This window comes from Culex pipiens, chromosome 2 (assembly GCF_016801865.2).
Source record: "Culex pipiens pallens isolate TS chromosome 2, TS_CPP_V2, whole genome shotgun sequence".
NCBI lineage: Eukaryota > Metazoa > Arthropoda > Insecta > Diptera > Culicidae > Culex > Culex pipiens.
Window position 1 is genome coordinate 149,529,820 of NC_068938.1, and position 22,616 is coordinate 149,552,435.

Consider the following 22,616-nt stretch of genomic DNA (forward strand, 5'->3'; position numbering starts at 1 on the left):
ATCAAACCGTATTTTCCGAATCAGCTTTTCCAAGGGAAACATAGTACCCAGAAATAGGAATAGAAGGGAGATTAGCGTGGACGTAAACAAATTGTAGGACATCGCTTTTCATTTAGCGTACCTTCTCGATACGGTTTGATAACGAATTCGATACGTTTGTTTTTTTTTGTGTGCATTTGCTTACTTTTGGTTTGTGGAATTTTATTTAGAATAAATGATTATTTTGTATACACGATTGTTCAAAAAACCAAAAAAGTTGGAATAAGATAATTAGGTTCGGTACAAGTATCCAATGTTTCCGAGAGCCTGTTGTCACTTCCTAAAATTCTAAAAAGTTGAGGGTTGTTACATAACGTTTTCTAATGATTCTATGGAAATGAAGAGAGTAAATACCTTTTAGTTTTAGATTCGATTTTTGTTGTATTTATTAATTCGACTGAAACTTTTTTGGTGCCTTCGCTATGCCCAAAGAAGCCATTTTGCATCATTAGTTTGTCCATATAATTTTCCACACAAATTTGGCAGCTGTCCATACAAAAATGATGTATGAAAATTCAAAAATCTGTATCTTTTTACAGAAGTTTTTAATCGATTTAGTGTCTTCGACAAAGTTGTAGGTACGGGAGCGTTTTTTTATTACGTAACGCAAAAAATTGATTTTTGGACCCCCTCCCCCCCCCCCTCGTAACAAATTTTTCATACAAATTTAATTTTGTATGGAGCGTAACACGGCCTCCGAACCCCCCCCCCCCCCCCCTACTGCGTTACGTAATAGAACGCTTCCTATGGATATGGACTACACTGAAAAAAAATGATACACGGTAAAAACAAAATTTTATTTAACTTTTTGTCACTAAAATTTGATTTGCAAAAAACACTTTTTTTTCATTTTTTGATATGTTTTAGAGGACATCAAATGCCAACTTTTTAGACATTTCCAGGTTGTGCAAAAAATCGTTGACCGAGTTATGAATTTTCTAATCAATACTGATTTAAAAAAAATCGAAATATTGGTCGCAAAAATTTGTCAACTTTATTTTTCGATGTAAAATCAAATTTGCAATCAAAAAGTACTCCAGTGAAATTTTCATAAAGTGCACCGTTTTCAAGTTATAGCCATTTTTAGGTAACTTTTTTTGAAACTAGTCGCAGTTTTTCATTTTTTAAATTAGTGCACATGTTTGCCCATTTTTGAAAAAAAAATTTTGAAAAGCTGAGAAAATTTTCTATATCTTACTTGTTTGAACTTTGTTGATACGACCCTTAGTTGCTGAAATATTGCCATGCAAAGGTTTACAAACAGGAAAATTACCGTAAATTTCGGTCAATCGGGACACATGGGGCGAATTGGGACAGCAGTTTTAACCATGTTGGAGCACAATATTTTGATTTTTCTGGTTGGTTCCGGTTAGAACAGACTCAGGCCAACAAAATGTGTACATCCATTTCCAAATTTAAAAGCTTTAAGTTCTCTAAAACCTGTTGTCCCTATTCAGACTGTAGTCCTGATTCACCCCAGATTACGGTAATGTTTTCCAAGTCTCATCCAAACAACCCACCATTTTCTATCGTCGATATCTCAGCAACTAATGGTTCGATTTACAATGTTAAAATTCCATTGACCCTCGGTCCTAACCTAGTCACAGCACCTAAAAGGACCTATAAAAATAAGTTATGAAAAAAAATGTTAAAATATGAAACATTCATGAAATGTTCCGATCTTTTAAGAAAATATATTTTTAAAAATTTTTAATCAAGACTAACATGTCAAATGGGCCAAACATTCAATATTACGCCTTATAGTTGGTCTAAATCCATTCTTAAATCCAAATCCTAGGGTGGCCCATTCTGTAGGGCGTCCAAATTTCCCGGGTTTTGAATTTCGCGGGAAACGGGAAAAATATTTGTGGAATCCCTGGAATTCCCGGGATCCCGGGAAATTTATGAAACAGTCATAAAATCTATGTTTTTATTATATTTGTTATGTTTTTCAAGCTTAAAATCATAGAATTAGCTCAATCATATTAATTGGTGATAATCTACTCTTCAATCTAAACAAGGACGACAAGTTTCAAATTGCTTAAATAGAATTAAAATAAGTTTTTTTTGTTCTTTGATGTGATTTGGATTTGAAATGAATTTAATAAACTTATACAGCAATTCCCCACGAAAACAGCAAGGAAAAAAACAAAAGTCCTCGGATCGGGCTCGAAATTTTTCTGGGGGTTCCCTGGCCGAAAAAATTAGACCCGTTTTTTTTTTGCTTGGCCATTAGGGTGACCTACGCCGTGTTAGGGTGGTCTGAAAAATGTCCATTTTCGTCGATTTTCGCAAAAACCACTTTTTTCGAAAAATTATATCTCCGCGCCATTTCATTTCATTTCATTTCATTTTAGCTGTCTTAGACGCAAAAGAAAGGTGATGAGTTTGGCTATTTGGGAAAAATAGTAAGAAGTTTCAAAAATCTAGCCTATGTCTGATAGCTCTTTGGTCCAGACACGGTCAAAACGCCATTTAAAGTTTTCATGCGACTTTTTCAAATAGTAAGCTAAATTTTTGAAACTTCTTACTATTTTTCCCAAATATCCAAACTAATCACCTTTCTTTTGCGTCTAAGACAGCTAAAATCGGATGAAATGGCGCAGAGATAATTTTTCGAAAAAAGAGGTTTTTGCGAAAAATGACGAAAATTGCCATTTTTCAGACCACCCTAACTCGGCGTTTTTTTTGGCCAAGGAACCCCCAGAAAAATTTTGATCCCGATCGGTTTAGGCTCTTTTCAAATGGAATTGCTGTATAAATATATTTCTTTTTTATATGACATGATCAGAAAAGCTTGAAAAATTTATTTGAAAATATCTTTAAAAAACAAGAGGCGACAACAAATAAAATGACACCAGTCAATGTAAAATTTTAGATAAGTTTTGAATTTGAATTATCGACTTTTGAATTGATTTTTTTTCATAAGGCCGATGCAAATATTTTTAAAAGTTTTTGTCCCTCGGCTCTGGCCGAAGTCGAGGGGGGGGGGGGCAAAAAAAATAAAAATATTAAAATAACATGCCATAGTTTCAACATTTGCATGGAAAAAGTGTTTTAAAATGTATTTTTGCAATTCCGTCGTGAAACTACTTACTTTTCTTGTCATTCTTGAACGACGAAATAGCCTACATTTCTGTACCAAAAATAACAGAATCGAATAGCAACACTTTTTAAAATAAATGCTGAAAAGTTCTACTTTTCAGCACTCAAATGCGTGCTGAAAAATTGAACTTTTCAGCACTTGTTTCGAAAAGTAACACTTTTCAACATTTTTTAGATTTAAACGATTTATTGACAAAATACATGAAAATTTGCAATAAAATTTCACTCAGTGTGTGTTTTTTGGAAATGCAAAAAATGTTGTATGGAACTCGTTGCAAAACTTGATTTTTTCAGCACTCTTCGTATTTATCGAACTCGGTGAACCTCGTTGGATAAATGTACGGCTCGTGCTAAAAAAAAATCCTCTTTTTGCAACTTGTTGCATAATAGTAGTTTATGCAACAAGTTGCAAAAAGAAGATTTTTTCAGCACGAGCTGTACATTTATCAAACGAGGTTTACCGAGTTGGATAAATACGACGAGTGCTGAAAAAATCAAGTTTTGCAACGAGTTACTTACAACATTTTTTGCAATTCTGAAAAACGCTTCTTTAATGGAATTTTATGTCAAACATTCATGTGTTTAGTAAATTCATCGTTCAAAACAAAAAAAAAATATTGAAAAATGTTACTTTTCGATTCATGTGCTGAAAAGTTCAACCTTTCAGCACCCATTTAAGTGCTGAAAAGTAGAACTTTTCAGCACTATTATTAAAAGGTATTAATTTTCCATTCTATTATTGTTGATAGGGAAAAGTAGGCCGTTTCGTTTCTCCAGAAGGACAGGAAAAGTTGACGGTTTCACAGTGGAATTGCAAAAACTACTTACACTTGTTCAATTGTTTTGTTTTGTTTTTTTTTAACTTTCAAAAATTTAAAAGATTTTTAAATCAATTCAAACATGCTAAAAATGATTCTAAACGCAGGGGAATTCATTTTAAATTGATTTTAACTAATTGCACTTAAATTTTCATAAAAATATTGAAGTTTTTTGAAAAAATATTTTTTTCGCCCCCTGATTTTTCGGGCCAACATTGAAGGGGGGGCACAAAAACTTTAAATAAAATTTGTACCAGCCTAAGTTAAACAAATACACCGTTAAAATTACAAAAAAAAATTATTGATACTTGTATTGAAAAGTTCAACTTTTACAAAAAAAAAACAATATTTGCAAAAAAAACATATTTTACAAGTTATCTTTAAGTTGCTAGGAAAAAACAGGAATACAGTCTGAATAGGTAAGTAGATTTTAGAGCAAAAAATTTAAAAATCAGTGTACTGTGAAATTGTTTTGTTCTGTTCCTGTTTTAACCAAAGTTATTCAAAACATCATGCAAAAAAGGCTAAATAAGTGTCTTAATTCGTTTCATTTGTTCTGATTTGCCCCACATGCCGTGTTTGATGAAAAATAATTTGATTTGATTTTTATTTTAAATCATAAATATACCTAGATATCTCAATCTTTTTTTAAAGAAGGTCCTGGTGACATTTTTCGACACGAAGTTTGTCTGATTCACGCCTTCCGTCGTACAGGAAAGTAAATGTTAGCCCCGGTCTAATCTAGAGGTTCGGTCGTTAGCTCAGTCCAGGTGTAGGAGTCGTCTCCCTGGGTTCTGTCTCGGTGGAGTCGCTGGTAGGCAGTTGGACTAGCAATCCAAAGATCGTCCGTTCGAATCCCGGGGTGGATGGATGCTAAAGTGTAAAAAGAGGTTTTGCAATTGCCTCAACAATCAAGCCTTCGGCCACCCTAGTTTCGAGTAGAAATCTCGCAATCGAGAACACCAAGGCAATGCTGTAGAGCGAATAATTTGATTTGATTTTTTCATACAAATTAACAAATTCCTCAATTGCAAAAAAAAAATGTGTATTCAACTCGGCCAACTTCGTAGGATAAATTTACCACTCTTACTGAAAACATTTTCTTTTTGCAACTTGTCGCATAAACTAAATTTTAATGATTGCCAGAAATCAGTCTATGAAAACCAATGCAAGTTGAAAATGGTAAAACAGAAATTTCCTTTTTAAACACAAAAATTAGTATTAACTTGGTATTAACCTTCCCTTGGTATTAAAAAAAATCACACATAAGTAGGGTTAGTGAAATTTCACGATTTCGCGGACAGCGTGAAATCCGCGAAATTTGGCTTTTTCCGTGAAATTTTATGTTTTGTGAAACTGTAAGGATTTTTCTCAAAATAATTTATCAAACTCAAAAAGGAATAAAAATAATCTTTTGAACTACTGTAGATTTAAGGAAGTGAATAACCTGGTTGAATTACTAATATAGGATAAGTGATTTTTGACGATTTCGTGGACGGCGTGAAATTCGTGAAATTTATAAATTTCTGAAATCATTTTTTTATATCAACACCAAAAATATTTCGTGCATAAAGACTATTTAAGTAATTTTTATTAGTTTTCAATCGAAAAGCTTGATATGAACCATATGAAAAATGGTTAAGATTTTTCAGGTTTTATTAGGAACTAACGGCAGGACGTTCGAGGAGGTGGCCAGGCGGTACACCGAATTGAAGCGGGAAGCAGAAAAGGTTGGATTGAAGGTGAATGTGGCGAAGACGAAATATCTGCTGGCAGGAGGAACCGAGTCCCTTAGGGCTCGCATAGGACCGAGCGTGACGATCGACGGCGACGAGTTCGAGGTCGTGGAGGAGTTTGTGTACCTCGGTTCGTTGGTAACGTCTGACAACAACTGCAGCAGAGAAATTCGGAGGCGCATCATCACCGGTAGTCGTGCCTACTATGGACTCCACAAGACCCTACGGTCTGGTCATCTTTCCCGGCGTACAAAGTGCACCATGTACGAAACGCTGATAAGACCGGTCGTTCTCTACGGGCACGAAACGTGGACGATGCTCGAGGAGGACCTGCAAGCACTTGAAGTTTTCGAACTGCGAGTGCTTAGGACGATCTTTGGCGGCGTGCGTGAGAACACGGTATGGAGGAGAAGGATGAACCACGAGCTGGCGCAACTCTACGGCAAGCCAAACATTCGGAAAGTCGCCAAAGCTGGCCGGATCAGGTGGGCCGGACACGTCGCGAGAATGCCGGACGCGCTGGTTGCGCGCCAACCGAACCAGACTATCAATCCGGTGAAGTTGGTGTTCAATTCGGAGCCGTCTGGAACGCGGCGTAGGGGGGCGCAACGTGCAAGGTGGTTAGACCAAGTGGAGGAAGATCTTCGAAGTGTGGGAGTTCCGAGTTGGAATTGGAGAGTAGCAGCCCAAGACCGAGTTCAGTGGCAGCGCATCTGGAGACAGCTCATGACCCGGGGGTTGTCTGAGCAGTAAAAGTAAGTAAGTAGGAACTAACTAAATTTAGTAATATTTTCATTCGCTGTTATATAAATTTTACTGCTATTTTATTTGAAAGGTATAGTTTCAAGAAAACTTAAAATAATCAAGCTTTGTTTTATTCAAAATAAAATGAAGAGTATTTTTTGTCTTTGAAATCACCTTCTAAAAACACTTAAATTTTTTTCTGAGTCCTGTTTAAACTTGATTATTTGTGTGAATGATTCCCGTGAAAGCAAAAAAAAAACTTTTTTTTTGTTTTATGTTCACATTTTGAATACAAATTTCGATTTCACTACAAATTAGATTACTTTTGTCTATTGATTTTACATTTAGTTTTTGAAATTTGTGATGAAAACCTTGCAAATTATTTTAAATGGGCTTTTATTTGCAGAAAGTTCAAATTATTTTACTCATTTTGGCTTTACAAGATTGTTAAATCTTGTTCTGATATGACATTCAATAAAATGTAAAATGATGTAACAGAAGCAAATCAGCAAAAACTTTTTAGGTTTATTAGTCGAATATTAAAAAAGCAGTTCAGTAAATGAGGAAACGTATGCCCTACATTTTGTTTCAATATATATATTTATATAGCCCAACAGCCCATTAACACAAGATTTTCATAGTTATTTTAACAGTTTTCACGTTCCGCGAAATTTGCGTGAAATTTAGTGTTTTGTAATAGAGGTCCCCGTGAAATTTGCAATTTTCGAGCGTGAAAAATCACTAAGCCTACACATAAGGTATTGGGGTCCTTTTCGACCCCAAACTTTAAAAAATCGAGTTTTAGACCGATTCCGGTTCTTTTGGTCACAAATGAAAGTATAGAACGTCCCCTTTCCGAAACCGACCTGGAAAACCGGATTTGGTCACTGTGGCCACCGGGAATCGGCTACAACCGAAAAAAGGCCTTTTTGAGACCCCAACTTTGACGACCTGTATCTCCGGCAAATTTCAACCAATCAGGATGCTCCGGGTTGCATTCGACAGGTGTATACCTGTACTTTGACCACAAATATTAATATCAGGGCCAGATGACCTACCGGTTCCGGAAATCCGGAACATCCGAAAAGTTCATATTTTACTGTTTTTCACGTTTATGTGATACCAATACTCTCATGATAGTTGGAATTGAACCATAAAACTTACTAAAACACAATACACGATTGCCAGAACCACTCTGGGGAGTTAGTGGCCACTTCCGGGTAACCTGGTACTGATTCCCGGGTACCCGATGAACGGCCAATTTATTTTTTTGTTGAAAACCCATCATGTTGCATATTAAACTTAATGAAATCGAAAGAAATGTTCATCTTTGATAATGCCGTTAATCGCTGGGCCATCCTCGCCAATCTGGAACCGGTTACCGGTGGCCCCTTGGGAACACTTCCGGAATATGAGAGAAACCCTATCATCCGACGTATCAAACTTCATGAAATTGTAAGATATGTCAATCTACGGTCAGAAAAGGACCCCTAACCTTTAAAGTAACTTTTGTTATGAATGCTTCCCTAGGGGTCATCCAAGATTTATTTGTTTTGTGAAATGAGTATTTATACTATAAATTTAATGTCAGAAAATTACAAGGCTCTAGCACGTATACAGCAAAAGTTATGGCAAATTTAATTTTCAAAAAGGCCGAAAAGGACCCCAATACCGTAGGAAGGTTAATCGGGCATAGTCAAGAGCGTGAGAGGATTAATGATGAAATCACCAGTATGACTTTGATATTTCTAGATTAAGTTTTCAAAACAGATAGGACCTTTTGAAAATTTAATCTAGATTTCAAGGAAATTTTCGCAATTCGCAATTCGCAATTTTCAGTGTAAGAACGGGCCTTGACCGATCTTATGCACCAGGTTCCCGACGAACACGCACTGCCCTTACACCTACATCTCACCCTTGCTCTGAGTCAGTACGAGCAACACGCTAGAACACGCTTTGAGTGTTCGTGCCAGGCATGCACACCTTCTTTTCCGGTTACGCATTTTAACTCGGCCGGGGGTGGTACATTACGTAGGGTTTGATGTAAGTATAAGCGCCTAACCATTTAATGTGTGCCTATCAACTTTCATTAAAGCAAACACTGTTTTATATTTAGTTTGAATTCAAAAACTAGTTGTTATTTTACTGTGTATTGTTTTCTCCTGAAATCATTCCTAGTGTTGAGTCGTGTTTATATGTTGCTATTTCTTTTGTCGCGGTGTTTTGTTACAATTTTTGGTCCTAAGCATTTTATAAAAGTTTTTCAAAAGTACAATAGTAATATTTCTGTTGATTCTTTGATCATTCCAAAAATTGAGTAAGGGCTCAAACCTCACTTGTTTTAAAGAAAAGGGTGAAGATTGAAAACAATGGACAGTGAAAGAAATATATTATTGAAGAATCAATAGCAAAAGAAAGATAGTAATTAATGAAGTAGATAAAGAAATTAACAATAGTTGATAAGGTTTTATCCCTTATCCCCGAATCCCACTTTCCCGAATCCCATATCCCCGAAAATCATTTCCCCGAAAATTCCACATCCCCGAAAATCATTTCCCCGAAAGTGCCACTTCCCCGAAAATCATTTTCCCGAAAATTCCACATCCCCGAAAATCATTTTCCCGAAAATTCCATATCCCCGAATGTCATTTACCTGAATGGCCATTTTACCGAACTGCCGTTTTCCCGAATTTACATATACCCGAATGGTTACTTCACCAAAATATCAATTTTTCCGAATGATGACCTACATATAAACTAAATTGTTATTTAGGGATTTTGTTATAAAAGTATGACGTTAATATTAAATTCTCCTACGTGTTTTGTAAGATTAAAAAAAAACAAATTACCGTAGAAGGCCATTAATAAACCACGCGGACACTTCAAGAGTGCGGGGTATAAGGCTTTCTAGGCCCAGTAAAAAAAATATAATTTAATTCAAAAATGACGAACTCCTCGTCACAGTGTCCTGATGCAAACAATGATCGAGCTGTAGCTGTCACAGCCCTGCGAAGTATGTTGGCTGACATATCGGGCAGCCAGTCAAAAAAATCAGCTAGAAGTCGCCTGACAAAAAACTTTTGCTAGAAAGAGATAGGAAACCTGATGCAAACAAACGTCCAGCTGTCATGTAAACATACTTTGAATGTGTTGGTAAATTTGTGACTAGAAAGCCTTATTGAGATCATCCACGCTCCATAAAAAAGATTTTTTTGTAGCGGCCATTTTCAGCAAAGGACAATTTTCCAAAACGGTATCTACGTGGTAAGGATAGAACAGCAACGATAGCTTCATGCGACGACTCGATGCGCAGGATTCAGTTTGTTCTAGATTTTGTTTAACTGAACTAATTTGTCTTTATCAATTTTGGCTAGATGAGGGGAGTAGTGCGGTGCCTGTGTGGACGCTCAGTCCTGTTTTTTCGTGTTATTTTCCGTCTCTTTTGTGTCGCTGTTCGAGTGCATGGGGTGATTGGTCATTATAATTAAATAATGGCATCAGTAGTGCGGTGCCTGTGTGGACGCGCAGTCTTGTTTTTTCGTGTTATTTTCCGTTTCTTTTGTGTCGCTGTTCGAGTGCATGGGGTGATTGGTCATTATAATTAAATAATGGCATCAGTAGTGCGGTGCCGGTGTGGACGCTCAGTCCTGTTTTTTCGTGTTATTTTCCGTCTCTTTTGTGTCGCTGTTCGAGTGCATGGGGTGATTGGATTTCTTCTTCTTCTTTTTTCATTTATTTTTTGTTCGCGCGTTCGTTGGCCGATGAATTTTATTTTTGTTCTCTTTATATAGTTTTCGATAGAAACGATCCGATTTTTGTTTTTTGAGACAAGCAAGTCGTATTGCTGGATTAAGTCCTTTCCATATCATCGATGATCGGAAGGCACGTCGACGGATATGTTTTAAGGCCTATGATATAAAATAATTTTAATGAATGAAGCCCTTCCTACATCACCGTTGATCGGAAGGCACGCCGACGGAGAATTTCTGGAGAATCGCGGTCGAATTAATACTATATTTAAATCCCTAGATAGATATCTTTCCGCAGCCGGCTGCCTAAGATTTTTAAAATTTCAACCCATAAACAAATTGCTCATGGTCGCATCACCTACCACAGTGAATCCTGACCTCATACCCATCTTACTAACCCCTCAAAACTCATGTGATACTTTGTCGGAGACGCAGTCGATTTGGCGGTCCCATCACTCAAGTATCGGCTAACATTCCCATCCACTTCCCCGTGTCTTACCACTGGTCGTGGCCGGCGTCGGTATTGATCAGCACGATAGGGACCTTTGAAAATTGCGAAGGGGTGATGATTGGTTCCTACTTTTCATCTGTGGTCCACGGAGCAATGTTTGGGGGTCCTGGTCAATAACGAAGTAGCAGCTACGGGTAGACACCAATGCTATGCTAATGCTATGCTATATCAATTTTGGCTAGATGAAGGCTTTGAACAATTATTTTTTATTTTTTTACGTCCAATTCGAGTTCTGCGACCAACACTTTTAATCAAATCTAAATAGTTAATTATTGAATTACAAAAAGCATTTTTTGAATATTTCATCACCGCCATTTTAGATTTAAAATAACTAAATCACTTTAAAGTAGTTTAGGGGCTATACTTAAGCTCGACAGCTGATTTTGGTTGCCAAGGTCCCGAGTAACAATTACAAATTTTTGCGGTAGTCGGGCCTGAACGTGTGTCAAACACGTTCTGACCTGAAATCCCTTTGGCCAGTTGTCGCACTTACATCAATTTGAATATTCAAAATTCAAGTGAAGCTCGGAATTTTTTGAACGTTCAATAGAGTAATCAACGTTCGTTTGTATTGCGTGTACGTACACAAAAATTAAGTGAGGTTAAATTTTGTCTGCCATCAAAATCAAATGGTGCACTAGTGTGCGTACGCGAAACGTCATAAAGCTCTATTGTGGACATGATACTTTATTGATCGCTACTTCCCCGAACCCGGTCAGGCGGGTATGGCCGTTGTCCAGAACCGCGCGCGGTTCTGGGCAACGGCCATACCCGCCTGACCGGGTTCGGGGAAGTGGCGTTCGGGGAAATGGCCGTTCGGGATTATGGTCATTCGGGAAAATGATTTTCAGGGATGTGGAAAATTAGGGGAAGTGGCCATTCGGGAAAATGGTTTTTAGGGGAAGTCGCCATTCGGGGATGTAGCCGTTCGGGGAAATGGATCGTTCGGGGAAATGATTTTCGGGTAAATGACATTTCGGGAAAGTGTCTTTTCGGAGATGTGGCATTCGGGGAAATGTCTCTTCGGGAATGTGGGTTTCTGGGAAATGTCATAGATTCGTTGATAAATAGAGGCAACAAACAAGCTTAGATTGTATAAGGGCAATTTATAGGGCAGATGAAAAATAATTCAAATAGATAAATAAAGATAAACAAAATTGACATCGCTACCAAATTAAGGGAAAACAGACAGTTTGTTACAGCAGCATCAATTAGTAAATAGAGTGGAAAAGCGTTGAGAAATAAGAGAATCAAGAAAATAAAATCGAAAACAAATGGACGATAATAAACAGAAGACGTGTTAGAGAATCAGTGAAACAAAATAAACAGAATATAAATGGTAGATAGAGAACCTGGAGCCTATTAGAGGAGGACGGACACCTCAAACCAAAAGCACCAATCGAAGCACGAGAACTTTCAAACGGAGGTACCAATCGAGCAAAAGACAAAGGATTTTGCTCGATAGGCACCTCCGCTTGACAGCTTCCGCGCCTCGATTGGCACTTCAGGCCTGAGACGTCCGTTCTCTAACAAGCTCCAGGCTCTCTAATGGTAGATAAAAACGGAAAGAAGAGAAACCCCGTTGTGCGATGTTTCAGGTACATCCACAGCAGTTGACTCAACATACTGCGAATCAAAACAATACCGTCTACAATCACAAATTACTTCCCTTCCCCACATTGTCGCGCCCCTTTCTTTTAGCCGTCTCGACTTTGACCCGCGGTGGTCAAAGGTTTACGATCCGTTTCCACAGGCCACCAGCTAGGTCATCATGAAAACCAAGCCAACGTGGAGGTAAGAAAATAGGACACTTGCAAGGAACCAGAGCTATACTGTTCTGATCAAGATAATTCGGATGATCTAACAGAACTACGGATGTAGTTAGTTACGCTCCTTCCAGGATGTTCCTTACGTGGACGTCAACCGAAGAGCACGCAACAAGGTCAATGACATTGCATGCTCTTAGGTATCAATCCTTGGCCTGCAGATTTCAAGGAAATTTTTCGGATAAAATAACAATTTCTTTCCCATTTCTTTGAAACATCGCTCGCTCAGCTCTTTATTTCTCTTTTTTTATCATTTTCTTTCAGTTCTTCCGCCTTTACAATGCTCTTACAATAGGTAGTTGTGGGTGAGTGTTTTTTGTGTGCTTCGCGCTCGAATATTACTACGTATTATAACCGCACATTCGCACTCGTCCTCACCTGAAAGAGACGATCGTCAAAGAAACTTAAAAAACACGACCATTCTTAATCATTAGTCAACCTGCTGCTGCTTCTGCTGCTACCAATTGATGCATTCGCTAACCTAACGCTAAATTCGCGGAGGTGCGCTTTGTTTTTTGTTTTTACCTTACACTCTAGAACTAGCCGATCTAGGTTTTATTTTCGCGTCTTTTTGCTGCTTTTCAAAAAAAGTGGGTTGTGAGTTTATTTTTTGTAAGAATTTATGTTTTCTAGAAGGCTCACACAAAACATTGGACAGCACGCACGCATTCGCTCAGCAGCACTGTTTTGCGTCGCAGTCTAAGTCTATCGTTTGAGGTAGAATCTCTTCGTGGTTATTTTCTTCTTTTCTCGTTTTGTAGATTGTGTGGTTTGTGTGTTAGCTGCGTTCGCGATGCAACTTTCTCTCTATCGAGAAATTAAAAGTGAGAGTGTGTGCAACATGGAGTTAAACTTTCTATGAAGTTGCTGTGAAGGTTACCATGGCACTTTGAAAAGTTTAACTCCATGTTGCACGCACACACTCTCACTTTTAATTTCTCGATTGGTTTTATTTGTGAATAATGTGTAGTTTGTGAAATGATAATGAAATTAGGTGCTATTTGTAGTGGTGATAATTTGGGTCGACGATTCCGACCGAAATGCGCTTCTTGCCGGACAGGGACAACTTTTGATTTCTTCTCTCTACCCGTTCTGTTAAAGTAACGTTAAACAACTGCAATCGTAAAACCTACCAACAGCAAAATAATTAGCTTGCGTTGTCCCTTCCCGCCATGTCTCTTTGTGATGATTTTTAACGAGGATTGAAGAAGCACTTCCGGCGCGGATATTCGCCAACCCGTCCCGTTTCTATTGTGTTTATGCTTGTAAGTTGTATTGAGGTAAATGTGATGAGTTTGTGTGTGTGTTTGTAAGACTGTTGAGGTGAGTGAAAAAGGTGAAATAATTGAAAAGATAAAGTGTGTGAGTTGTAAGAAATGAAAATCTGTATCCCGTAATGAAGTTGCTGTGCTATTCGCCTGCGTGAAGGTACTCGGTTTTCAGCATTTTGTCGTGTTGAAAAAGTGGGACGCAATCTGCGAAGCAGATTCTTCTGAAACAATGTTTTAATCCGATGAAGATTAGTTGTCCTTTTTGAGCGTTTGCAAACCAATGTCAAATTGAAGGTTTTTTTTCCTAATTTTCTAAATTTCTTCACTAAAAGTATGAGTTTTAAGTATTTTACGTTTCTCCGTCCCGAATCGCGTTTCAAATTTGAAATAAGTTATAATTTGATAAACTTCTCTCTCTTCTATCGGTGCGCTTCGCTCGTTCAAGTGCACAAACGTTTTGTCCTAAGCAAACCTACGCTAACGGTACTTACGGTCACGATCCCGATCTCGATCGTAATCCCGCCCTCCCCGATACCTGTCGCGATCCCTCGACCGCGATCTCCGTCTATCGTCCCTGCCGCGATCGTAATCCCTCTCCCGTCGATCCCGGTCCGCCCGGTCCCGATCCGCCCTCGATCGCCAACTCTCCTCGTCGCGATCATACCTTCCCGACCTTCCCGCCGCCGGCGGTTCCCCCCGATCGCAGTGGCCAGAGTATTCGGAGCGCTTCGGTGGCGGCGGCGCCGAACCCCTGCTCGATTCCCCATAATCGTCCCCTCGCGCGGAAGCCGCCCCCGGCCGTTCGTATCGCCCAGCGCCAGCTTTGCTGTACCGCTCGTTGGGGTTGGCAGCCTCGGCAAACGAGACGTTATTCTCAGTCGCAAACTGCTCCAGCTTTTGCTGAATTTGCTTCTGAATCGGGACGGGAATGCGCGGAAACAGCGTCGAGAACCAGTCCAACTTAGTCAGGAACTGCCGGCACATCAACCCGATCGTGATGCTCTGGAACATGAGTAACGAAAAGAAGACCATTAAATCTCCCCACCAACTTCAACCAACTCAGCATTTCTCCATGTTCAAGTACCTACCTGGCCGCCGCCCGCCTTCACGTCGATCTCCTCCTCGTCCAGCAGGTACTCCTCGTACCAGTCGTACAGGTCGGCCGGCGGCTGCGTGTACCGCAAATACATGAACCCGAGCGCCCGGATGTACGGCGAGTCGGTGTGCGTGAGCAGCCCGTTGACCTGCTTGCGCGTCAACCGCAGCGTGTACAGCTTGTACAGCAGACAGAACGCGGTCGAGACGATGCCACCCGCTCCCACGCCGCGAACCCCGCCGCACATGCCCGTCTGGCCGGACGTTTTGCGCGAGCCGCGCTCCCACGGTTCCAGGTGCTTCACCTGGTAGTAGATTTCGTCCACCACCTCGTGGTAGGTTTTCAGCTTGAACAAGGACACTGTTGGAGAGAGCAACGAGCTTTTAGATTGTGGAAAACGGATCGAGTTTCAAGAGCAAACCTTTAAAGTAGCTCGATCCCTGGATGTTGGCCAGGATCAGCGGGTTAAGGTTCATTGTACTTTCGTTGCCCCATAGCGGCAGCGCGTTGTTCTGCTTGGCCGACTTTTTCGGTGGGTGGTTCGGCTGCTGCTGCTGTTCGTCTGGAAAGATACGTAATGTTTATAAGTAAAATAACCAAATAAATTTACATAAGAATTATTTTTCAATTTAAAAAAAAATCTGGCGCAACCTTACACGGTCCTGTTGGTAAAAATAAACCTGACTAGTTATTCTCAATTTATTTATTTTTTTTTTCAATTTTTTGAATAACATAAGCATTTGTAATAAGTGTTAAAAAAATTCAGGGGTGACTATATTGGGAGGACCACTGTACCGAATACCCGAACGAGAAAAAAAAAACACATTTTTAAAAGAAAGCAATTCCAAACGATTACTCACCGTCATAATATTCGGAATCCATGGTTCCCCACTGTTCCGCCTAGGGAAGCGAGACGTCCCCAGACTCCAAGGGTTGTGGCGTGGCGGCGATTTACCGGAATGAGCCGCTTCTTTTTTTTCTCCGCTTGCTTTCCAAAATGTGTTGCTCAAATTAGAAGCCTCTTCAATCCCCTAGAGTAAACATTCCACTGCGGACACCGGCTTCCTCTGCCTGTGGTCACGTTTCGCAACCGGAAACCCTAAAACCGATCGGAATTTGGGACGAAATTTTGAGATAAAACTGTAAAAAATTTGCCGCGATGCCAAAACCAGACCGACGACGAGTTTTTTCCTCCTCCTTTTCCAGACGTTTTCCTCTTCTTCTTCAGCGGCTGTCAAACGAAGCGTGATTCGCCACCAGGGAATTGGGGAACGTTGTAGTACTAGATTACACAGTGGAAAATGTTGAAAGTAATGATTAATATTCGGATAAAAATGTAAGAAATTCCGCATAAGGCTTTCTAGTAAGAAATTGGGTACTAAAGCCCTGTATCAATTTTTATGTACAACGGTAAAAAACACGATTAAAAACCATTTCTGATCTTTTTTTTCATTTTAACTCAAAAAAAAAAAAAATTTACAAGACAACATTTTTTCGATGGATCAACTATGGTCCCCTTGGAACGAGCTGTCAAGTAGGAGCTTTTCTGTCAAGAAGGACCGCGAGGTTAATTTTTCAAAATTGATTTAAAAATCCATTTTAAACTCTTTGTGGTCGTACAAAGGGTCATTGTACTTAGAAAAATAAGCTTTATCGCTGTAAACAAAAATATCAGCAATCTAAGCTTCATTTTAGGACCCAATTTACCAACACATTCAAAGTATGTTTACATGACAGCTGGACGTTTGTTTGCATCAGGTTTCCTATCTCTTTCTAGCAATTTTTTTTGTCAAGCGACTTCTAGCTGGTTTATTTGACTGACTGCCCGATATGTCAGCCAACATACTTCGCAGGGCTGTGACAGCTACAGCTCGATCATTGTTTACATCAGGACACTGTGACGAGGAGTTCGTCATTTTTGAGTTGAATTATATTTTTTTCACTGGGCCTAGAAAGCCTTATAGAAGTCTTTTTTCAAATTGTCTCTCCTACACCAACGTTTAAAATCATTCAGTTTTCGTCAAAACCGAACCTACTCAGAAATGAGTAAAGGGGGCATCTTTCAGATTTGAATAAATTTCACTCAGAATTCCACGAAAACTGAGTGATATTCACTTAGATCTGAGTGAAATTTACTCAAATTTGATAATTGCCCCCTTTACTCATTTCTGAGTAGGTTCGGTTTTGACGAAAACTGAGTGATTTATAACGTGCGTGTAAGGTGTCTTACTTCCTAAGCAATCGAATCCCGAAGGGAAGCGAACACCAGTTCTGTTTGTCCGAGCCGGGATTTGACGACGATTTAGCGAGATTCGAGTTGCATTGTTAATTTGATTTAGGTTAACCACGGTAAATTTTCTTGAAATATTTCGAACTGTCAAAAATCCACCAAAGCATTTGAGCAATTCTCTACCAAAACCGGAAATATATTTTATTTTTATTTTTGTGGGGGCCTTCCCTATGACCAAATAAGCTATTTTGTGTCATTGGTTCACCCATACAAGTCTCCATACAATTTTGGCTGCTGTCCATACAAAAATGGTACGTAAATATACAAACAGCTGTAACTTTTGACTGAATTTTCTGATCATATTGGTGTCTTCGGCAAAGTTGTAAGTATTGTTGAGGACTATTGAGAAGAAATAGGTACATGGAAAAAAATGGCCAATTTTTTAATCAACTTATTTTTCACTAAAACTCAATTACCCAAAAAATGTATTTTTTTATTTTCGAGATTTTTTGATATGATAGGGGACAAAAACCCGCAACTTTTGAGCCATAGAGAAACATGGTCAAAAATCTGTCGCCGAGTCATAAATTTTTGAAAAAATAGTGATTTTTGGAAAAAAAAATCAAAATTTTATACAAAAACAAATTTGATGTAATTTTTCAATGTAAAATTGAATTTCCAATCGAAAAGAACTTTACAGATTTTTTGATAAAGGGCTCTGTTTTCAAGATATAGCTACCGAAAGTTTGATTTTATCGAAATATTTGCAGTTTTTCAATTTTTAAAAGTAGTGACCATGAGTGACCATTCCTGTAAATATTTTTTTTTAAGTTCAGAAAATTTTCTATAAAATTATCTAAGAGACATTGAATATTTGACCTCTGGTTGCTGAGGTACAGCGGCATAAACTAAAAGAAACAGGAAAATTGAAGTTTTCTCAGTATTAACCAAAAATCCCACCATTTTCTATTGACGATATCTAAGCAACTAATGGTTCGATTTTCAATGTTAAAACATGAAACATTCGTGAAATTCTCCGATCTTTTCGAAAAAATATTTTTATTTTTTTTTAATCAAAACTAGCATTTTAAATGGGCGTAACATTCAATGTTTAGCCCTCTTTTGACTCTTTCTCAATATCTTCTTACTGGCGCACCACATTCATTCTGAAGCTGTCAATTCCCACGAGCGCCGCAAGAAGCACTAAGCCACAGAGTAACCCAGAGGGAACACTGGCATTTCATTTATGGTTGCGTTACGCGGTACATCGTGGTACATCCCCCCTTCAGCAACACTTTTGATTATCGTAGGCCTCTGAGAAAACTGACGTTTGTGGCGTTATCAAGAGCGTTACATATTTTTCATAGCGATCTAGTAGACAAGGTGCGTCTGTAAGTTGTCAGAATTGAGCAAATTGCCAAAATCCACAAATCATCATTTAGAAAGAAATAAAGAAACAAGTGCTGGTATTTTGGAGGAATTTCCTGTGCCGGTTCAGCGATCTATTGAAACCAAAACTTCCACTTGTGGCAGATCACTTTTGGTGGTAATTTAGCATGACTTATGGGCAAATGCTGGTGTTGATAATTTTTCCGTTTTTTTTTCTTGCGAATGTCTACAAGGGAACAACAAAGACATGCATTTGTTGGCACAACTATGTCTATTATGTTGAGCATGTTGGTTTTTTTTTTAAATTTTCATTTTAAGATAATCATTCTCATTAATGTCTGCATCGATGCTCTGACTTCCCTCAATTTCGTGACTAGAAACATTTGCAGTCATTTTTGAAACAGATGACTAATCCCAACTTTGATTTTATCGTCGATTTTATTTTCTGCAGAAAAAGAGCACTGTAATTTACGTATATTTTATTCGTCATGTCTTTTAAAATGCATCGTATGCTTTTGGAAAATAAGACCCTGAAGGTTGGTCAAATTTTGCTGGCGTTACAGTAAGACTGTAAGTGTTCTGTGGGAAATTTGAACTCATCTGAAAATTCGAAATCCATTTTAGCTATCGAACTCTACGAAGGATCAAACCCCGACAGCATGCTCGTGTGCCACAGCCAATCCAAAGTATCCAGTTCTGCGGAAATTGCAGAAAAGACTAGAATTTTCCTAGTGTCAAAGTTTTATTAACATTCGCAGATATTATTTTTTGGGAAATGACTTAGTGGAACAAATACTTCCTTGGTTGTAGGCAATTCAAAGCTCATCACTAGTTAAAACTGTCAAAACAATAAAATGTAGAAAAATTCTGGGTTTCTGTAACGCCCAAAACATAACGCTTGTGCTGCTATGATTCCAAAGGGTAAACTCGTAACGGAGCGACACATTTCAATGACTTTTCTTCGGACTGTGCTCTCTGGGTTACTCTGTGACTAAGTCTTTTACACTTTTAATGGATATTATATATGTGCCAACCAGTTCTCCACATTCTTGACAGTATTATGCGCAGGGTGTTGTAGTTCCCCGTTTCGCCGCTGGCATTAGTAAGGCAGCACAGTTTTGTCCCCCGGTCGTTAAATGAGTAGTAATTCTACCTATCCCTATTCTATGGTTGTAGAGAGTCAAGATTATACCCAGGTGCATACACTCAAACCCCGATGGTTTGACACCAACTGTTGTCAAACGTACGGGGTCACTTTTTAGATTGACACCCCTTTTACACGGAGTTCACGCGTACGTTTGTTTTGATAGTTTGCGTGAGCGCCGTGTAAAAAGTGACAGTTCGTCACTTTTTAGTTTGACTTTGACCAACCAACGGGGTACAAACTAAAAAAGTGTCAAACGAAAAAGTGACCACCGGAGGTTGAGTGTATAGTTACACAGGTTTGAGAGACAATGGTTATACACAGTTCTGTGTACAAGTCTTTTCCCGTAGAGATCCTAAATCCAGGTTTTTAAGCGAAGATGGCGTTCGAATGGTAAACGCCCGTAATGTCAAAATCACGCAGTGGTACCAACATTATGAAACAAGTGTGACACGGCATGACAGCCATACTTTATTTCTAATGTTGGTGCTACTGCGCGATTTTGACATTTCGGGCGTTCACCATTCGAACGCCATTTTCGCTTAAAAACCTGGATAGGGAGACTGGTCGAAGTGAATTTGACGTACCCACACAGACACGAGTTTGACGTATCCAAACGAGCATTTGCTTTTACGCCCAGCAAAACTTATCAGTGTTGCCAAGCTCGAAACATACGTTGCCAGATCGATTTAGCAAACTTAGACCAGTCTTCCTATTTAGGGTCTCTATTTTCCCGGTTTTAAGCGATCGGTGTCAACTTTTACACAGACCTGTGTAATCTGGATTTTTCGTGTAGTTTTCTTCATAGCCCATTCTAGTACCTCCTTTATCTTTACCACCATCAACTTTCACCACCTGGGTTCCCCCATCTGTCAAAGTCAAGCAAAACCATCGCCGTCGTCGTCGTCCGCGGATCGAAATCGCGAAGGACGAAGGATCTTCTTGTCGCAAAAAGAATCGAAATTTCGGAAAAATAGCAAAACCGCGGACTGTCGCAATGTCGGGACGCCGGAACCACTTCGCGGATCAGAGCCAAAATCGTCGCGAGTGTTTTGAGACTCCTCCGCCGCGGGTGTGTTGAAGTTGGAGTGAATAAAAAGTGGTTCCAAGGAAGGAAGAAAAGGGAGAAAAATTGCCATTGACAAGTGCGCGGCCTCCTTTTTGGTGGCCTCTAATGGCCGTGAGAATTTGCAGGGAAAAGAGGATAAAATTCGTGTTGGAGCAGGGAACCGGGCCGCAATGGTAACAACCTTGACGACGCAGCCCGGATTTACGTTACAAAGGAAGAACCCAAAGCAGTACCAGCGGGAATCGATTCCTGCCGGAGGAGGAGGACGAGGACGAGGAGGTTCAGGACCCCCAGTTCCGGACCAGTAGAACCTTCAGAAGGATGTCGGTCGAAACGGACGACACGGACGACGAGCAGCAGCAGCTGGCGCTGGATCCGCTGTCCCAGCTCGAGGAGGACCTGCGGAACATCCGGTCGGTGATTCTCGTCACGCGGGAGAACATTGACGCGTTGAACGCCAAGTTTGCCGACTTTCAGCAGCCGCCGGCCCTCTATCTGGAGGAGTACCAGGAGCTGACCTCGAAGTTGCACGATCTGGAAACGAAGGAGCAGGACCTGGGCGAGCGGAGGAGTCAGATGCGGGCGGCACAACAGCAGCAGCAGAGCGCAGAACGGGAATCGACCAGCGAACCGAGCGAGCCGCCCGATCCGGCCGAGGAGCGAGTGGAGGTCAGTGTCACTGTCGGTCGGGGAAGTGTTTTTTGTTGTTGGGGGATTCGGGCAGTGTAAAAGGGTTTCCCCTAATTGATTGTGATGGCTGGTTGTGTGTTTTCAAGGAATGCAGAAATGTTGAGTTCTGGGGAAATTGTATTGCTTGTGGATCATTTTATATGAGTTTCCTACAATCGTGCTAAATAATTTTCTTTCGTTTTCTTGTCAGCTTATTTCGATCTTTCTAATTGTTATTGATTTTGTTTAACTGAAACTCTAATGTTATAAAATTAGTAGATTTTGTCTTTCTAACCAGCGAATGGCTCAATAATTTTTTTTAATGCGTCAACAATGATAAATTATAATTATCCGATAAATTGTTTTTGAATAGGTGTCAAAATCCTGCCATTCTCTTAACTAATTTGAATGGCAATTTAGAATGTAAAAGAGTGTATGGATGTAAAAAAAAATCTGTATGTCCAACGACAACAATAATTTGACTCAGTTTTCTCAGCACTGGCTGAACCGATTTCGATCATATATCTATGTGATTGATGCCTTCTTAACTCCTAACACAAAATATCTTCAAACAATTTAACACACAGCCATTTGATCAGTTTCGATTCTGAGTCGATAGTTTTTCGTATAGGGACCATCCATAAACCACGTGGACACTTTGGGGGGGGGGGGGGGGGTAAGCGATTGTCCACGCTCCATACAAAAAAGTTTTTTTTTGTATGGACAATTGTCCACGAAGGGGGGGTGGGGGGGTTGAGATTCCCAAAAAAGTGTCCACGTGGTTTATGGATAGTCCCATATCGTTTGATATGTAATAAAACTGTGTGCAAATCAATCATCAGACATATCGTTGGTTAGGTAATTGGAATATCTTTCAAAAGAGTCTAGAAGATAGAAGATCTGGCACCCCTGTTTTAAAACTAACAATTTATGTGATAAATTGTACTTTATTTTTAAAGACTCTTTTGGTGTTGGATGGATCCGTATCAATAACCAATTTAGATGTCAGCTATTTATGACTGTTTAGACACTTCATGCAATTGCGACAACTGGCGACAAGATAATTTTGGTTAGAGATCGTTTTGACCTAGAATGTTAATCGATAGAATTGTTGTCGATATGTGCAATCTCTTGTTATCGTTATTTCGATAATTCTATCGGCGATAATCTTATCGTCGGTAACGGACGATAACTCATTTTTTTTTATTTTTTTTCTAAAA

At 39.4% G+C, this 22,616-nt stretch overlaps 2 protein-coding genes across 4 annotated transcripts in view; one reads left to right on the forward strand and one right to left on the reverse strand.

Moving 5' to 3' along the window:
• The window catches only part of LOC120428354 (raf homolog serine/threonine-protein kinase Raf), a 165,973-nt gene that overhangs the window by 130,811 nt on the left and 12,546 nt on the right, over positions 1 to 22,616 (forward strand). For 2 of the 3 annotated variants that reach the window (XM_039593357.2, XM_039593358.2), the window contains exon 1: positions 20,536 to 21,396. The exons of the other annotated variant lie outside the window; for it this stretch is intronic. In XM_039593357.2, coding sequence (XP_039449291.1) covers positions 21,049 to 21,396 — 348 coding nt within the window. In that variant the 5' untranslated portion in view covers positions 20,536 to 21,048. Of the gene's footprint in view, positions 1 to 20,535; positions 21,397 to 22,616 lie in introns of those variants that run through there. 3 annotated transcript variants of the gene reach the window in all.
• Positions 13,482 to 16,112, reverse strand: LOC120428355 (pre-mRNA-splicing factor 38B). The gene is made up of 4 exons (XM_039593359.2): positions 15,756 to 16,112; positions 15,317 to 15,457; positions 14,888 to 15,255; positions 13,482 to 14,801 (listed from the first exon to the last, which is right to left on the reverse strand). Exons 1-4 carry the CDS (start codon positions 15,775 to 15,777, stop codon positions 14,277 to 14,279), a joined length of 1,056 nt encoding a protein of 351 aa, XP_039449293.1. The 5' UTR covers positions 15,778 to 16,112; the 3' UTR covers positions 13,482 to 14,276.

Excerpts from the sequence above, each read along its gene's own strand:
- LOC120428355 (XM_039593359.2), bottom strand. The coding sequence starts at position 15,777 with ATGGATTCCGAATATTATGACG. Across the intron at positions 15,458-15,755 it reads GGATTCCGAATATTATGACG|ACGAACAGCAGCAGCAGCCG; the intron begins GTGAGTAATCGT and ends GTATCTTTCCAG. Across the intron at positions 14,802-14,887 it reads TGAAGGCGGGCGGCGGCCAG|AGCATCACGATCGGGTTGAT; the intron begins GTAGGTACTTGA and ends CTCATGTTCCAG.